The sequence below is a fragment of the Mustelus asterias genome, chromosome X, assembly GCF_964213995.1.
Source record: "Mustelus asterias chromosome X, sMusAst1.hap1.1, whole genome shotgun sequence".
Lineage (NCBI taxonomy): Eukaryota > Metazoa > Chordata > Chondrichthyes > Carcharhiniformes > Triakidae > Mustelus > Mustelus asterias.
This window is the reverse complement of record NC_135834.1, coordinates 5,019,214-5,034,947: the sequence shown is the minus strand read 5'-3', so window position 1 is coordinate 5,034,947 and position 15,734 is coordinate 5,019,214. Positions and strand designations below refer to the sequence as shown.

General features: G+C 47.9%; 2 protein-coding genes across 4 annotated transcripts in view; one reads left to right on the top strand and one right to left on the bottom strand.

Annotated features, from left to right (window-relative positions):
- Positions 1-14,584, top strand: part of LOC144481882 (rho guanine nucleotide exchange factor 25-like) — a 193,107-nt gene extending 178,523 nt beyond the window's left edge. For all 3 annotated transcript variants that reach the window (XM_078201033.1, XM_078201034.1, XM_078201032.1), the window contains 3 exons: positions 3,791-3,971; positions 5,491-5,729; positions 8,915-14,584. In XM_078201033.1, coding sequence (XP_078057159.1) covers positions 3,791-3,971; positions 5,491-5,729; positions 8,915-9,013 — 519 coding nt within the window. In that variant the 3' untranslated portion in view covers positions 9,014-14,584. The remainder of the gene's footprint in view (positions 1-3,790; positions 3,972-5,490; positions 5,730-8,914) is intronic.
- The window catches only part of LOC144481893 (Golgi reassembly-stacking protein 2-like), a 739,438-nt gene that overhangs the window by 671,578 nt on the left and 52,126 nt on the right, over positions 1-15,734 (bottom strand). The gene's annotated exons all lie outside the window — the stretch shown is intronic.

Sequence of the window (15,734 nt, the reverse complement as noted above, 5' to 3'; positions counted from 1 at the left end):
ACAAATCCCGATTTTACAGCATGACGTTTTACGAGAAATGCCGGTTTGAAGGAATGAAAGTGATTGAGTTGCAAGCTAAGTGTTGGCTCTGCTCCCCTCACTCTCAAACACATACTTCACTGTCCGATAGCTGTGGAGGAAGGCAGAGGGAGAGCGCAACTTTAAGGATTCTCCTTTGACAGGAGTGACTCCTTGGAAAAGGTTTTCCTGGAGGTGCGAGCGATTTAAGACAAAATGGGACCAAATATGGGTGGCACCAGTGGTTAGCACTGCTGCCTCACAGCGCCAGTGACACGGGTTCGATTCCCGGCTTGGGTCACTGTCTGTGTGGAGTTTGCACATTCTCCGCGTGTCTGTGTGGGTTTCCTCCGGGTGCTCTGGTTTCCTCCCACAGTGTGAAAGATGTGCAGGTAAGGTGGATTGGTCATGCTAAATTGCCCCATAGTGTCCAAACATGTGTAGGTTAGGTGGATTCGCCAAGGTAAATTGCTCCTTAGTGTCCAAAGATGTGCAGGTTAGGGGATTGGCCATGCTAAATTGCCCCTTAGTGTCCAAAGATGTGCAGGTTCGGGGGATTGGCCATGCTACATTGTCTCTTAGTGTCCAAAGATGTGTGGGTTAGCGGGATTGGTCATGCTAAATTGCTCCTTAGTGTCCAAAGATGTGTAGGTTAGGTGGATTGGTCATGCTAAATTGTCCCTTAGTGTCCAAAGATGTGCAGGTTATGTGGATTGGCCATGCTAAATTGTCCCTTAGTGTCCAAAGATGTGCAGGTTAGGTGGATTGGCCATGCTAAATTGTCCCTTAGTGTCCAAAGATGTATAGGTTAGGTGGATTGGCCATGCTAAATTGCACCTTAGTGTCCAAAGATGTGCAGGTTAGGTGGATTGGCCATGCTAAATTGTCCCTTAGTGTCCAAAGATGTGTAGGTTAGGTGGATTGGCCATGCTAAACTGCCCCTTAGTGTCCAAAGATGTGTAGGTTGGGTGGATTGGCCGTGCTAAATTGCCCCTTAGTGTCCAAAGATGTGCAGGTTAGGTGGATTGGCCATGCTAAATTGCCCCTTAGTGTCCAAAGATGTGCAGGTTAGGTGGATTGGCTGTGCTAAATTGCCCCTTAGTGTCCAAAGATGTGCGGGTTAGGTGGATTGGCCATGCTAAATTGCCCCTTAGTGTCCAAAGATGTGTAGGTTAGGTGGATTGGCCATGGTAAATTGCCCCTTAGTGTCCAAAGATGTGTAGGTTGGGTGGATTGGCCATGCTAAATTGTCCATTAGTGTCCAAAGATGTGCGGGTTAGGTGGATTGGCCATGCTAAATTGTCCCAGAGTGTCCAAAGATGTGCAGGTTAGGTGGATTGGCCATGCTAAGTTGCCCCTTAATGTCAGGGGAAATATGTGAGGTTATGAGGTTCGGGCCTGGGTGGGATTACAAAGAACAAAGAACAAAGAACAATACAGCACAGGAACAGGCCCTTCGGCCCTCCAAGCCCGCGCCGCTCCCCGGTCCAGGATTGAATCCTGAATCCAGGATCCCCGCCCAATTTTCCAGCCTATCTACATACCAATATCCTATCCACCGAGCTGTCCCTCACAGCTACGATGCTTTGTTCATTACAACCTATTAACTCACCCCCACCCCCCCCATTCCAGACCATGTGATCTCCAGGGAGAGGCGAAAACCCAGAGTGAAAAACCCCAGGGCCAATATGGGGAAAATAAAAATCTGGGAAATTCCTCTCCGACCCCCTGAGGCGATCGAAACGAGTCCAGGAGATCACAATGGCCCTGATCGGAAAATGCTTCCCAACCCTAGTCATTTCCACTTCCACGAACACCATATGAATTCCCTGCCCCCGAGACAGGTTCCCAACTATCCGCAGTCTCGCTCTGTACTGGCACCAGCAAGATGATCATAGAATGAAGCCTTGAAACGAGAAACAAGGAACAATTAGCCCGCGCCGCTCCCTGGTCCAAACTAGACCACTCTTTTGTATCCCTCCATTCCCACTCCGTTCATATAGCTGTCTAGATAAGTCTTAAACGTTCCCAGTGTGTCCGCCTCCACCACCTTGCCCGGCAACACATTCCAGGCCCCCACGACCCTCTGTGTGAAATATGTCCTTCTGATATCTGTGTTAAACCTCCCCCCCTTCACCTTGAACCTATGACCCCTCGTGAACGTCACCACCGACCCGGGGAAAAGCTTCCCACCGTTCACCCTATCCATGCCTTTCATAATTTTATACACCTCTATTAAGTCTCCCCTCATCCTCTGTCTTTCCAAGGAGAACAACCCCAGTTTCCCCAATCTCTCCTCATAACCAAGCCCCTCCATACCAGGCAACATCCTGGTAAACCTCCTCTGTACTCTCTCCAAAGCCTCCACGTCCTTCTGGTAGTGTGGCGACCAGAACTGGACGCAGTATTCCAAATGCGGCCGAACCAACGTTCTATACATCTGCAACATCAGACCCCAACTTTTATACTCTATGCCCCGTCCTATAAAGGCAAGCATGCCATATGCCTTCTTCACCACCTTCTCCACCTGTGACGTCGCCTTCAAAGATCTGTGGACTTGCACACCCAGGTCCCTCTGCGTCTCTACACCCTTTATGGTTCTTCCATTTATCGTGTAGCTCCTCCCTACATTATTCCCACCAAAATGCATCACTTCGCATTTATCAGGATTGAACTCCATCTGCCATTTCCTTGCCCAAATTTCCAGCCTATCTATATCCTTCTGTAGCCTCTGACTATGTTCCTCACTGTCTGCAAGTCCTGCCAGTTTTGTGTCGTCTGCAAACTTACTGATCACCCCAGTTACTCCTTCTTCCAGATCATTTATATAAATCACAAACAGCAGAGGTCCCAATACAGAGCCCTGCGGTACACCACTAGTCACAGGCCTCCAGCCGGAAAAAGACCCTTCCACTACCACCCTCTGTCTTCTATGACCAAGCCAGTTCTCCACCCATCTAGCCACCTCCCCCTTTATCCCATGGGATCCAACCTTTTTCACTAGCCTACCATGAGGGACTTTGTCAAACGCTTTACTAAAGTCCATATAGACAACATCCACGGCCCTTCCTTCGTCAACCATTTTGGTCACTTCTTCAAAAAACACCACCAGGTTAGTGAGGCATGACCTCCCTCTCACAAAACCATGTTGACTATCGTTAATGAGTTTATTCCTTTCTAAATGCGCATACATCCTATCATTAAGAATCTTCTCCAACAACTTCCCCACCACGGACGTCAAGCTCACCGGCCTATAATTACCCGGGTTATCCTTCCTACCCTTCTTAAATAACGGGACCACATTGGCTATCCTCCAATCCTCTGGGACCTCACCTGTGTCCAGTGAAGAGACAAAGATTTGCGTCAGAGGCCCAACGATTTCACCTCTCGTCTCCCTGAGCAGCCTTGGACAGATTCCATCAGGCCCTGGATTGTGGTCAGTGCAGGCTCGATGGGCCAAATGACCTCCTTCTGCACTGTAGGGATTCTGTGTTCTATGGCAGTGTGAGCTGACTTGTGACACTAATAAATAAAATAAACTTAACTATTGTCTACCTCTTTGTTCCCCTGTTCTAATATCCTTTTGTGGCTCAATACACTGCGTAACACTCCTGTGAAGCATCATGGGACTTTTTTATGATGTTGAAGGCACAAGGTAATTGTTGTAACCATCAGCCAAAACATCTGGATTTAGCCGCACACGTTGGAGGGTCAGACTGAAATATAAATGTGTGCAGTATTGAATTGTGTCTCCATTGTTTTTGAAATCCAGGTGAGCTGCCTTGGCCTTGAAGAATCCGTGGACAATGACCCTTGTAAATTTGCCTTGACCTCACGTGGGACGGATGGGAATGTGGTGCGCTACGTCCTACAAGCCACTAATCCTGAAATCCAGCAGGCCTGGGTTTCGAATGTTAGCCAGATCCTGGAAACGCAACGGAACTTTCTGAACGGTGCGTGGATCACAATCGCTGATTCGAAAGAAATCTCTTTGCGTGGAAATCCTTCGGCGGGATGAAGCCATTCCAAGGAGCTTTATAATTTGCGGGATGTGGGCGTCGCTGGCTGGCCCCAGCAGTTATTGCCCATCCCTAGTTGCCCCTTGGGAACGTGGTGGTGAGCTGCCATCTTGAACCACTGCAGTCCACGTGGAGGGCGCTGTGTTTGTTGAGGATGTTGTGAAACTGGGCTCTCAACTACAGTTCCAAACACGGGCACCTTCCTCATTTCCTGTTGCCAGCCTGGCGAGTATGCCACCATGGCCAGTTCTCGCCCACCCTCTTCCTGTGTCAGATGTGGATGTAAGAGATGGCATTGGCATCATTTTGTAGAGTAGCTGAGTTGTTCGGTCCCATATTTCATCCCTCAATCAACAATAGATTAGGCCAATGAAGAATGAGGAGAGATATAATTGAGGTATACAAGATGATAAGGGGCATTGACGTATTGAGTTGAGGATTAGCATATCCAAAGATGTGCAGGTTAGGTGCATTGGCCATGCTAAATTGCCCCTTAGTGTCCAAAGGTGTGCAGGTTAGAGGGATTGGCCATGTTAAATTGCCCCTTAGTGTCCAAAGATGTGCAGGTTACGGGGATTGGCCATGGTAAAATGCCCCTTAGTGTCCAAAGATGTGCAGGTTAAGTGGATTGGCCATGCTAAATTGTCTCTTTGTGTCCAACGATGAGTAGGTTAGGTGGATTGGCCATGCTAAATTGCCCCTTAGTGTCCAAAGGTGTGCAGGTTAGAGGGATTGGCCATGCTAAATAGCCCCTTAGTGTCCAAAGATGTGCAGGTTAAGTGGATTGGCCATGCTAAATTGTCTCTTTGTGTCCAAAGATGAGTAGGTTAGGTGGATTGGCCATGCTAAATTGTCCCTTAGTGTCCAAAGATGTGTTGGTTAGGTGGATTGGCCATGCTAAATTGTCCCTTAGTGTCCAAAGATGTGTAGGTTAGGTGGATTGGCCATGCTAAATTGCCCCTTAGTGTCCAAAGATGTGTAGGTTAGGTGGATTGGCCATGTTAAATTGTCCCTTAGTGTCCAAAGATGTGCAGGTTAGGTGGATTGGCCATGCTAAATTGTCCCTTAGTGTCCAAAGATGTGTAGGTTAGGTGGATTGGCCATGCTAAATTGCCCCTTAGTGTCCAAAGATGTCTACGTTTGGTGAAATAGCCATGCTAAATGTATGGGATTACAGGGATCGGGTGGGGAAGAGGGCCTGTGCGGGGAACTCTGTCAGAGAGTTGGTGCAGACTCGATGGGCTGAATGGCCTCTTCTGCGCTGTAGGGATTTTGTGATTGTATGAGTACAGGCCCAAACTACTCAACCGTCCCTCAAATTGTGTCTGGTTATGCTGCTCCGAAGTGCCTCATGATGTTAAATGCAATATATCGAGGTAAGCTGTTGCAGCATAAAGGGGTTTTTTGTTAGCAATTTGGATCAAACCTGAAGCCTTTCATTCCATTTTTCTAGCTCTGCAATCACCTATTGAGTACCAGCGGAGGGAAAACAAATCCAACAGCCTGGGAAGGCCCCGCGATGCTCGGACAGCACTCTCCATCTCAGCTGGCATGAGACCCCATTCTTCAGCATCCATGGACCGCAACCAGTTTCCCTCCATGAAGGCCTACAACATGTCACTGCCAACGCTGTTTCTGCCCCCCTGCAGGACTGGCAGTGCCACGCTGGAACCAAATCAGCGTCAGGGGAAGGTAAGCAGCGGCGTCGAAGGCAGCCAGCTTCGAAAGGGCTCCTTTCACAGGGTCTAACGGGAACTCTCCACGACGGTTCCAAAGTAGGGTCTACTTCAAACCTTGATCTTATCCTGAGCTAGCAAGCCTTAGCTGAAGCATCATTCGGAGCACGACTCCCATAAAAGCAGAAAATAGCGGGAAATGGACGAACACCAGTTGTGAGCCTGGTCAACCATGGCAGGAGTGGGGGAACCCTCGGCTGAGGAAAAAGGAAGCCATATTGGAATCATTGGTATCAAAGGTGGCATCGTTGGAACATATGCATGGGCAGCAAGTGTTGGTGACAATTCTCCTTTGCCTATTTACGCCTGTTCAGTACCAATTCTGAAACCCCAAGGTATATTGTGAAGTTTGACTAGACCCCCAACTATCTTTTTGATTTTGGCATTTGTGTGAGGATAAGGCGTTTCACTCCAGGAGAATTGCCACCAACACTTGCATATGCAGATGCTCCAACGATGCCACCTTTGATAACAGTGATTCCAATATTGCTTCCTTTTTCCTCAGCCGAGGATTCCCCCACTCCTGCCATGGTTTACCGGGCTCACAGCTGTTGTTTTATTGTAGTAGTGTGATTCTATTGACCCACTAGGAAGCTTTTATCTAAACAAATTTTATTTTAACAAAGCAGTTTAGCTATAACAAATGAATTAGCGTAACGTTTACCAACTGAAATACTTCAATATGGCAAGATGCAATTCTTAACAGCTCACCTATCTCTATTAGTTCCAATTTAAGCAATATTCCTCTAATAGACTTAAATTCCTCTTCAAAATCAGCTAGCTACACACAGGCTTACGTGCTGGTATGCAGGCTGCCAGTCCTCAAGCCTTTGAACACAGATCGAGAGACAGGAAGACACCTGTCTTCTGACACTTAAACAGCAGCCTCCAGAGAGAGAAAGAGTAAGAGAGAAAGAGAAACCTCTTGCTTCTTTCAGGATCAAGCAGAAACTAAACTGTTTTTCCTTGTAAGCCTAGCTCCGCCCATTCACATGACTGTCTCTTGTCAATTAACCAAATTGAACCTACTCTAAAACCCCAGGGGAAAAACCAAAAATGCACTACCTCAGGTTAAAACAACCACCCCATTACCTAGGGTCAATTATTCTCCTGCATTCTCAGCCATGGCGCTGCCTAGACAGATCGGCACCAGGTCAACCAGAGCTGAATTTTAAGCATACCCCTTACAGGATCCATGATAATAAATACATGTATTAAAGGCACAGTATCATCACACACCTCTCTAGATCCATATTTTGATTCTATACTTGTCCTATTATCATCGTATCCACTTTGGTAGCAATAATAGGAAGACAGATTATTGCTTGAATTGAGAGAGGTGTATACTCAGCGAGACCTTGGAGTCCTCGTGCATCAGTCGCTGAAAGTAAGTGCACAGGTACAGCAGGCAGTAAATAAAGCAAATGGTATGTTGGCCTTCATAGCGAGAGGATTTGAGTATAGGGATAGGGATGTTTTGCTGCAATTGTATAGGGTGTTGGTGAGGCCACACCTGGAGTATTGTGTGCAGTTTTGGTGTCCTTATCTGAGGAAGGATGTCCTTGCTATAGAGGGAGAACAGCGAAGGTTTACCAGGCTGATTCCTGGGATGGCAGGCCTGTCATATGAGGAGAGACTAAGTTGGTTAGGATTATATTCACTGGAGTTTAGAAGAGTGAGAGGGGATCTCATAGAAACTTATAAAATTCTAACAGGGTTAGACAGGGTAGATTCAGAAAGAATGTTCCCGATGGTGGGGGAGTCCAGAACTAGGGGTCATAGTTTGAGGATAAGGGGTAAACCTTTTCGGACTGAGGTGAGGAGAAATGTCTTCACCCAGAGGGTGGTGAATGTGTGGAATTCACTCCCACAGAAAGTAGTTGAGGCCAAAACGTTGTGTGATTTCAAGAAGAAATTAGATATCGCTCTTGGGGCTAAAGGGATCGAGGGATATGGGGGGAAGGGGGGATCAGGATACTGAATTCGCTGATCAGCCATGATCATAATGAATGGATGGAGCAGGCTCGAAGGGCCGAATGGCCTCCTCCTGCTTCTAGTTTCTATCTTCTTTTGCCTTGCATCATTATTTCTTTTGTCATTTGATCTCTCCTGTCTTCCCCTTCATGTCTGTGTGAGTTCCTCCGAGTGCTCCAGTTTCCTCCCACACTCCAAAGATGTGTAGGTTAGATGGATTGGCCATGCTAAATTGTCCCTTAGTGTCCAAAGATGTGTAGGTTGGGTGGATTGGCGATGCTAAATTGCCCCTTAGTGTCCAAAGATGTGCAGGTTAGGTGGATTGGCCATGCTAAATTGCCCCATAGTGTCCAAAGATGTGCAGGTTAGGTGGATTAGCCATGCTAAATTGCCGCTTAATGTCCAAAGATGTGTAGGTTAGATCAATTGGTCATGTTAAATTGCCCCTGAATGACCAAAGATGTGCAGGTTAGGTGGATTGGCCGCGCTAAATTGCCCCTTAGTGTCCAAAGATGTGCAGGTTAGGTGGATTGGCCATGCTAAATTGCCCCTTCGTGACCAAGGATGTGCAGGTTAGGTGGATTGGCCATGCTAAATTGCCCCTTAGTGTCCAAAGAGGTGTAGGTTAGGTGGATTGGCCATGCTAAATTGCCCCTTAGTGTCCAAAGATGTGCAGGTTAGGTGGATTGGCCATGCTAAATTGTCCCTTAGTGTCCAAAGATGTGTAGGTTAGGTGGATTGGCCATGCTAAATTGCCCCTGAGTGTCCAAAGATGTGCAGGTTAGGTGGATTGGCCATGCTAAATTGTCGCTTAGTGTCCAAAGATGTGTAGGTTAGGTGGATTGGCCATGCTAAATTGCCCTTGAGTGTCCAAAGATGTGTAGGTTAGGGGGATTGGCCATGGTGTGGGGTTACAGGGATAGGGCGGGGGAGGGGGCCTGGGTCAGATACTCTTGTCAGAGAGTCGATGCAGAGTTGATGGGCTGAATGGCCTCTTCTGCACTGTCGGGATTCTATGATAATCCCCCTCACCCCAAGGAATCCCAAGTGAACCTTCCCCAAAGTGCAACGTGACGGCTAACAGGCAGCAATGGAGCTGGAGAGGTGTTTGGAAGGAAATGGTGATCATGTTTTCCTGACTAACTTTGTCTCTCTTACTCTGAACAGAACACCCGAGGCGGGAATTCCAGTAAGGTTCGAGACCATGGTCACAAGTCACTGGGCAAACATAGGAGCCGAGACAATCTGGATGAGAGCAGCCAATAAAAGAGTTGCGTTGCTGTTTCATTTTTTCTTTGCTTTCAAGGGACGTAAGTTCAGGAGCATACACACTGTGGGTCAACTCCCTATTGTTAGTTCTTAGTCCGTGAACTAATTCTCAGAACAAGTCGGTCAAGGGTTTGGCAAGCATTTGATGTATCCACAGATGTGCTCCGCAACACTAATAGGCTCAGAATCATGGAAGGTCAAAGGTTGTCATCGGGGTAGAAGTTTTCTCATTGGCTTGCGCGTCAGGTCATGACCTCTCTGTTGTTCTGAGCGCCCCGTACCCAACCCCAGTGAGAACCAACTGTGATGGGGTTCTGCTCCAGCAGGAAAGTCATTCGTTTTTAAGAGATTGCTAAATCGGATTCAGCCACATTCTGTCTGGGGGCTTTCGATTCAGTCAAAGGACGGAATTGCCTGCACTTCTCCCGTGCCGAACGCCACGCCAAAATGGGCCATCCGGATGACTGAGGACTTAGCACGATCCGCCGCTTTTGAAAAAGCCACTCAATTGCAATCGCTCGGAGGCTGAAAAGCAAATTCCGTGCTTCTAAGTGCTTCGGCCTCCACATCAAGGTGCAGCCACCATTGGACGCGCTGGATTCTGCCGCTGACCCGGTCAAAAGCTCCCCGATATCCTCGCTCCCCCCCCACCCCCCCCTCGATCCGCAGTGAGACTCGTGCCCGCTTCAATATTGGCACGTGGATCGCGCGATGCTTTCGACTTTTGGGGTTGATATACCCCAATATTGGTATCAAAATAAGCCCCCGGCGCTCTCTCGAGGAGAAAACTCTTTATCAAAATACACACGCCCGACCTTTGTAAAAAGAAAGACAGTTGCGTCGGTTTGGCATAACGGGGGCAAAAGAAAAACGTTGCCAACCGTACGGTTGGTGGAAGATCCAAGCATGGCATCGAGGAAGCATGTCAAACCTTTAGTACGAGAGTGAACAAGTTTACTGCCTGAAATGGGATGTATCCAAATTGCCAAGACTTGCAATCATATCCAGTATTTGCCTGTGTTGAAAAGGGTTGACTTGTCTCTCTCAATGTTGCAGGAGTACCAGTCAACTCTCTTTTGTGGTCCGAGCTTTGTATCCAGAGGCCGTTTTCAATTTTGAACCCTCTGGGGTTTGCATTTTATAAAGCATTTCTATTCTGGCCATATCTTCCCTGTTGGTTCTGAAGGTGCTTTTTGCTTTTGAAAATTGTGCACCCCTTTCTTGTCACTCCACGGTCTGCCTCTTGCCCACCGCCTTGCACTAGTTATTAGGAGAACGGCCTTTCAGTAACGTTCAAACCCCCTCTGCCTCTCCGCCACTGTGTCCACAAACAGACACATTTACAATCATAGAATCCCGACAGTGCAGAAGGAGGCCATTCGGCCCATCGAGCCTGCACTGACAACAATCCCACCCAGGTCCTATCCCCATAACCCCACGTATTTACCCTGCTAATCACCACCCCCCCCCCCCAATCCCTGACACTAAGGGGCAATTTAACATGGCCAATCTTCTAACCTGCACCACCTTTGGACACTAAGGGGCAATTTAGCACGGCCAATCCACCTAACCCGCACACCTTTGGATACTAAGGGACAATTTAGCATGGCCAATCCACCTAACCTGCACATCTTTGGACACTAAGGGGCAATTTAGCATGGCCAATCCACCTAACCTGCACATCTTTGGACACTAAGGGGCAACTTAGCATGGCCATTCCACCTAACCTGCACATCTTTGGACTGTGGGAGGAAACCGGAGCACCCGGAGGAAACCCACGCAGACACGGGGGAGAATGTGCAAACTTCACACAGACAGTGACCCAAGCCGGGAATTGAACCCGGGTCCCTGGCGCTGTGAGGCAGCAGTGCTAACCACCGTGCCACCCTTGATTTACGCTGACGACTTCTTCCCTACACCAACCAAGCGTGCAGAATTCACCGCAGCCCAGTCACATTGCTCTGATTTCATTCCTGGCCGAGGGAGTGAATTTAAATCGCCTGAACAGAAACCTCTGTGCCACCGTGCCGCCCACAGATGTGCAAACTGCTAACGATTTCAAGATACCCAAAGGGCAACAATTAGGTCAATAGGGAGTTGGTGACAGGGGGATTGAAAAGTGCAGGTTGTGTTCCTGCTGAGTTCAGTGCTCCGAATTCCCAAGACTGCCTTGCCATTTTCATAGAGTCCCTACAGTACAGAAGGGAGCCATTCGGCCCATTGAGTCTGCACCAACTCTTTCTGACAGGGTCCTACTTAGGCTCCACTTTCCAGGATTGAGCTCTGGAAAAGAAAAACACCCCGACAACATTGCTAAATTCATAGGCGTATAAAGTGGTGGAATTGTGCCCCTGACAATTCAAACGTTTGACCTCCCACCCCAATGCAATCAGCATGACAGTTTGACGTTTAAACGGCAACGCAAGTAGCAATTAAACCAACAAAATGTTCAGCTTTATATAGATCTCGAAAAAAAAGGACATGGGACGTAATTGAAACGCAGGGTGGGATTTTCTGGCCTTGCTTGTCCCGAAACCATAAAATCCCGCCCGAGGCCAACCGACCTTTCCATGCCCCGCCCCCACGCCTGCTCCGATTCCCGTGACGGGCGTGACGGTAAAATTGCGGCCCCAGCCTCTGATTACTTCACGGAAGTAGCAGTACTTTGCATAGGAACAGAAGGAGGCCATTCAGCCCCTCAGGTCTGCTCTGTCATTTTTTTTCACTCGTGGCCAAATCTGTGCCTTGTCTCCATATGGGGCGGGAAAACAGAATTGATGTTCAGCCAAGATCGTGTTGGATGGCGGAGTGGGTCCGAGCGGGGCCTATTCCTACTTCTTATGTCCTTTACCTTCCACAGTTCCATAAACCCCAACTCCCTTCCCCAACCAAAATCTGAGCGTTGAAAGCTCCAGTTGACCCCAGCATCCACAGTCCTTCACAGGGACAGAACTCCAGATTTTCCCTCCCTTTGCAGGAATAATTGCCTCCCCGACCAAACTCCTAAAATGTCCGAACACCAATTTTAAGGTTACAGCCCTGATTGTGCAGCCCTGCTCCAGAGGAAATAGTTCCTCCGTATCCATCCTCTTGAATCTTTTTTAAACCATCTAGAACATCTCAGTGAGATCACCCCTCAATGGAAACGCAAACCACGTTTAACAAAACCTAGCCTTCACCCTCTCAACCTGGAGGTCACGACCTTTAAGTTATTTTTGAAAATAAGTTAACCGCATATCTCAGCTCAGATGTTCCAGATGTGCGGGTTAGGTAGATTGGTTATGATAAATTGCCCCTTGGTGTTCAAAGGTGTGTAGGTTAGGTGGATTGGCCGTGCTAAATTGCCCCTTGGTGTCCAAAGATGTGCAAGTTAGGTGGATTGGCCATGCTAAATTGCCCCTTGATGTCCAAAGATGTGTAGGTTAGGTGAATTGGCCATGCTAAATTGCCCCTTAGTGTCTAAAGATGTGCAGGTTAGGTGGATTGGCCATGCTAAATTGCCCCTTAGTGTCCAAAGATGTGTAGGTTAGGTGGATTGGCTATGCTAAATTGCCCCTTGATGTCCAAAGATGTGTAGGCTAGGTGGATTGGCTATGCTAAATTGCCCCTTAGTGTCCAAAGATGTGCAGGTTAGGTGGTTTGGCTATGCTAAATTGCCCCTTAGTGTCCAAAGATGTGCAGGTTAGGTGGATTGGCCATGCTAAATTGCCCCTTAGTGTCCAAAGATGTGTAGGTTAGGTGGATTGGCTATGCTAAATTGCCCCTTAGTGTCCAAAGATGTGCAGGTTAGGTGGATTGGCCATGTTAAATTGCCCTTTATTGTCCAAAGATGTGTAGATTTGGTGGATTAGCCATGCTAAATTGCCCCTTAGTGTCCAAAGATCATCATAGAATCCCGAGAGTGCAGAAGGAGGCCATTCGGCCCATTGGGTAGGCACTGACTCCCTGAGAGAGCATACCACCCAGGCCCAACTCCCACCATATCCCTGTAACCCCACACATTTACCCCACTAATCCCCCTAACCTACACATCTTGGGACACTAAGGGGCAATTTAGTGTCCAAAGATGTGCAGGTTAGGTGGATTGACCTCCACACTTGGCCCCACTGCCTCTGGGCTACAGTGAAAGGTTAGCCGGAGTTCCCAATGCCGGTCGATATTCGGTGGCCATTGTTGGAATGTTAAAACTGGGCTTAGCTGTGATGCTACTGCTCCCCCCCACACACCCCAAAGCTGCTGACTAACTAACATTCACTGACGTTCCTTAACGGCCAGACAGTGCCAGTGGGCAGGGTGACTGATAGACAGCCAGTACACATGCCACCATACCCCAAGAAACAGTCATGGCCTGAGAAAAGAGCAAGGGTAAATCACGCACAGAATTTCAAAATCTGGGATAAGGAATATTGACCCTCCTGAACAATCAAATTCCAATCATGGGGTGCCTATTGCGTCCCAGTTTCTTTCTCTTTTTCTCAATCCACGAACTTCTCCTACAGTTCCCAGATCTATCTACCCAGCACTCTAACAGCCATGACTGCTCAATGGTGGTACAGTGGTTGGCGCTGCTGTCTCACAGCACCAGGGACCCAGGTTCAATTCCCGGCTCGGGTCACTGTCTGTGTGGAGTCTGCACATTCTCCCTGTGTCTGCGTGGGTTTCCTCCGGGTGCCCAGGTTTCCTCCCACAGTCCAACGCTGTGCAGGTTAGGTGGATTGGCCATGCTAAATTGTCCCCTTAGTGTCCAAAGATCATCATAGAATCCCAAGAGTGCAGAAGGAGGCCATGCAGCCCATTGGGTCCGCACTGACTACCTGAGAGAGCATACCACCCAGGCCCAACCCCTGCCTTATCTCTGTAACCCCACACATTTACCTGACTAATCCCCCTAACCTACACATCCTGGGGCACTGAGGGGCAATTTAGTGTCCAAAGATGTCCTGGTTACGTGGATTGGCCGTGCTAAATTGCCCCTTAGTGTCCAAAGATGTGCAGGTTAGGTGCATTGGCTATGCTAAAATGTCCCTCAGTGTACCCTAACAGGAGTGTGGTGACTAGAGGATTTTCACAGTAACTTCATTGCTGTGTTAATCTCAGCCTACTTTTGACAATGATAAATAAACTTTAAAAAACTTGAACTGCAAGCATAATTGACGAGTTCCCTCACATTGGGGAGGGCTGTCTTGACAATCAAGGAAAGCTGACATCTCCAGGAGAAATTGAATCCACTTCAATTCAAGATGAGGTAAACAGAAAATCGGAGGAACCCCAACTCCATCCACCCTCCTGGCCTAAGGCAGGGGTCGGAGGGGCTTAAAAAGGGAAAACTAAGAGAGGGGGTGATGTCACTGGACCGTTTGATTCCCATTGCCAATATATCTGATCGGTTTGCGATTTAATTCCCGCCAGAGTTCTGAAATGTGACCCATCACCGCTAAGCATTTTCTATGTATCATACTCCCGTATATGCATGTTTTAATAAAATATTGTCTTTTCAAGAGATGTTGAGATGGAGTACCAGGCTGTTGTATCATATATCAAATTAAAATGGAAAAACTTTTAAAAGACCGACGGCAGTTTGCTTTTTTTGTGGCTCAGTAGCACGTCAACAGAACAGGCAACATGGTCAAGTGACACGATATAAACATTTCACCCCAACACAACTAAAAGACCAACAGTTATATAACCAATCGCAAATTGGATTTAGCACTTTCAACATCATAAAACAGAGAGCAGATAGCCAAAAACGTGGTCAAAAAGGTAGATCTTCATCATAGAATCCTCACAGTGCAGAAGACGTCCATTTGGCCCATCTAGTCTTCACCGACGCTCCGACCGTGCATCCCACCCAGACCTGATCCCCGTAACCCCACATATTTACCCCACTAATCCTCCTAACCTCCACATCTTTGGACACTAAGGAGCAATTTATCATGGCCAATCCACCTAACCTGCACATCTTTGGACACTAAGGGACAATTTAGCATGGCCAACCCACCTAACCCGCACATCTTTGGACACTAAGGGGCAATTTAGCATGGCCAACCCACCTAACATTTAAATCTTTGGACACTAAGGGACAATTTAGCATGGCCAATCCACCAAACATTTAAATCTTTGGACACTGAGGGACAATTTAGCATGGCCAATTCACCTAACCTACACATCCTTGGACACTAAGGGGCAATTTAGCATGGCCAACCCACCTAACATTTAAATCCTTGGACACTAAGGGGCAATTTAGCATGGCCAACCCACCTAACATTTAAATCTTTGGACACTAAGGGACAATTTAGCATGGCCAATCCACCAAACATTTAAATCTTTGGACACTGAGGGACAATTTAGCATGGCCAATTCACCTAACCTACACATCCTTGGACACTAAGGGACAATTTAACATGGCCAATCCACCTAAGCTACACATCTTTGGACTGTGGGAGGCACCCGGAGGAAACCCACGCAGACACGTGGGGAGAAAGTGCAAACTGCACACAGACAGTGACCCGAGGCCGGAATTGAACCCGGGTCCCTGGCGCTGTGAGGCAGCGGTGCTAACCACTGTGCCACCACGACGACCACCAGGTCATCTCTTGTCTTGCGTGATATTGGCCGAGATGAATGTTGATCAGGGCGCTGGAGAGAGCTCCCCTTCAAAGTTATGCCATGTGATCTCTATGCGGATTTGCTTAAACAGCTCATCGAAAAGTCCCTGCCT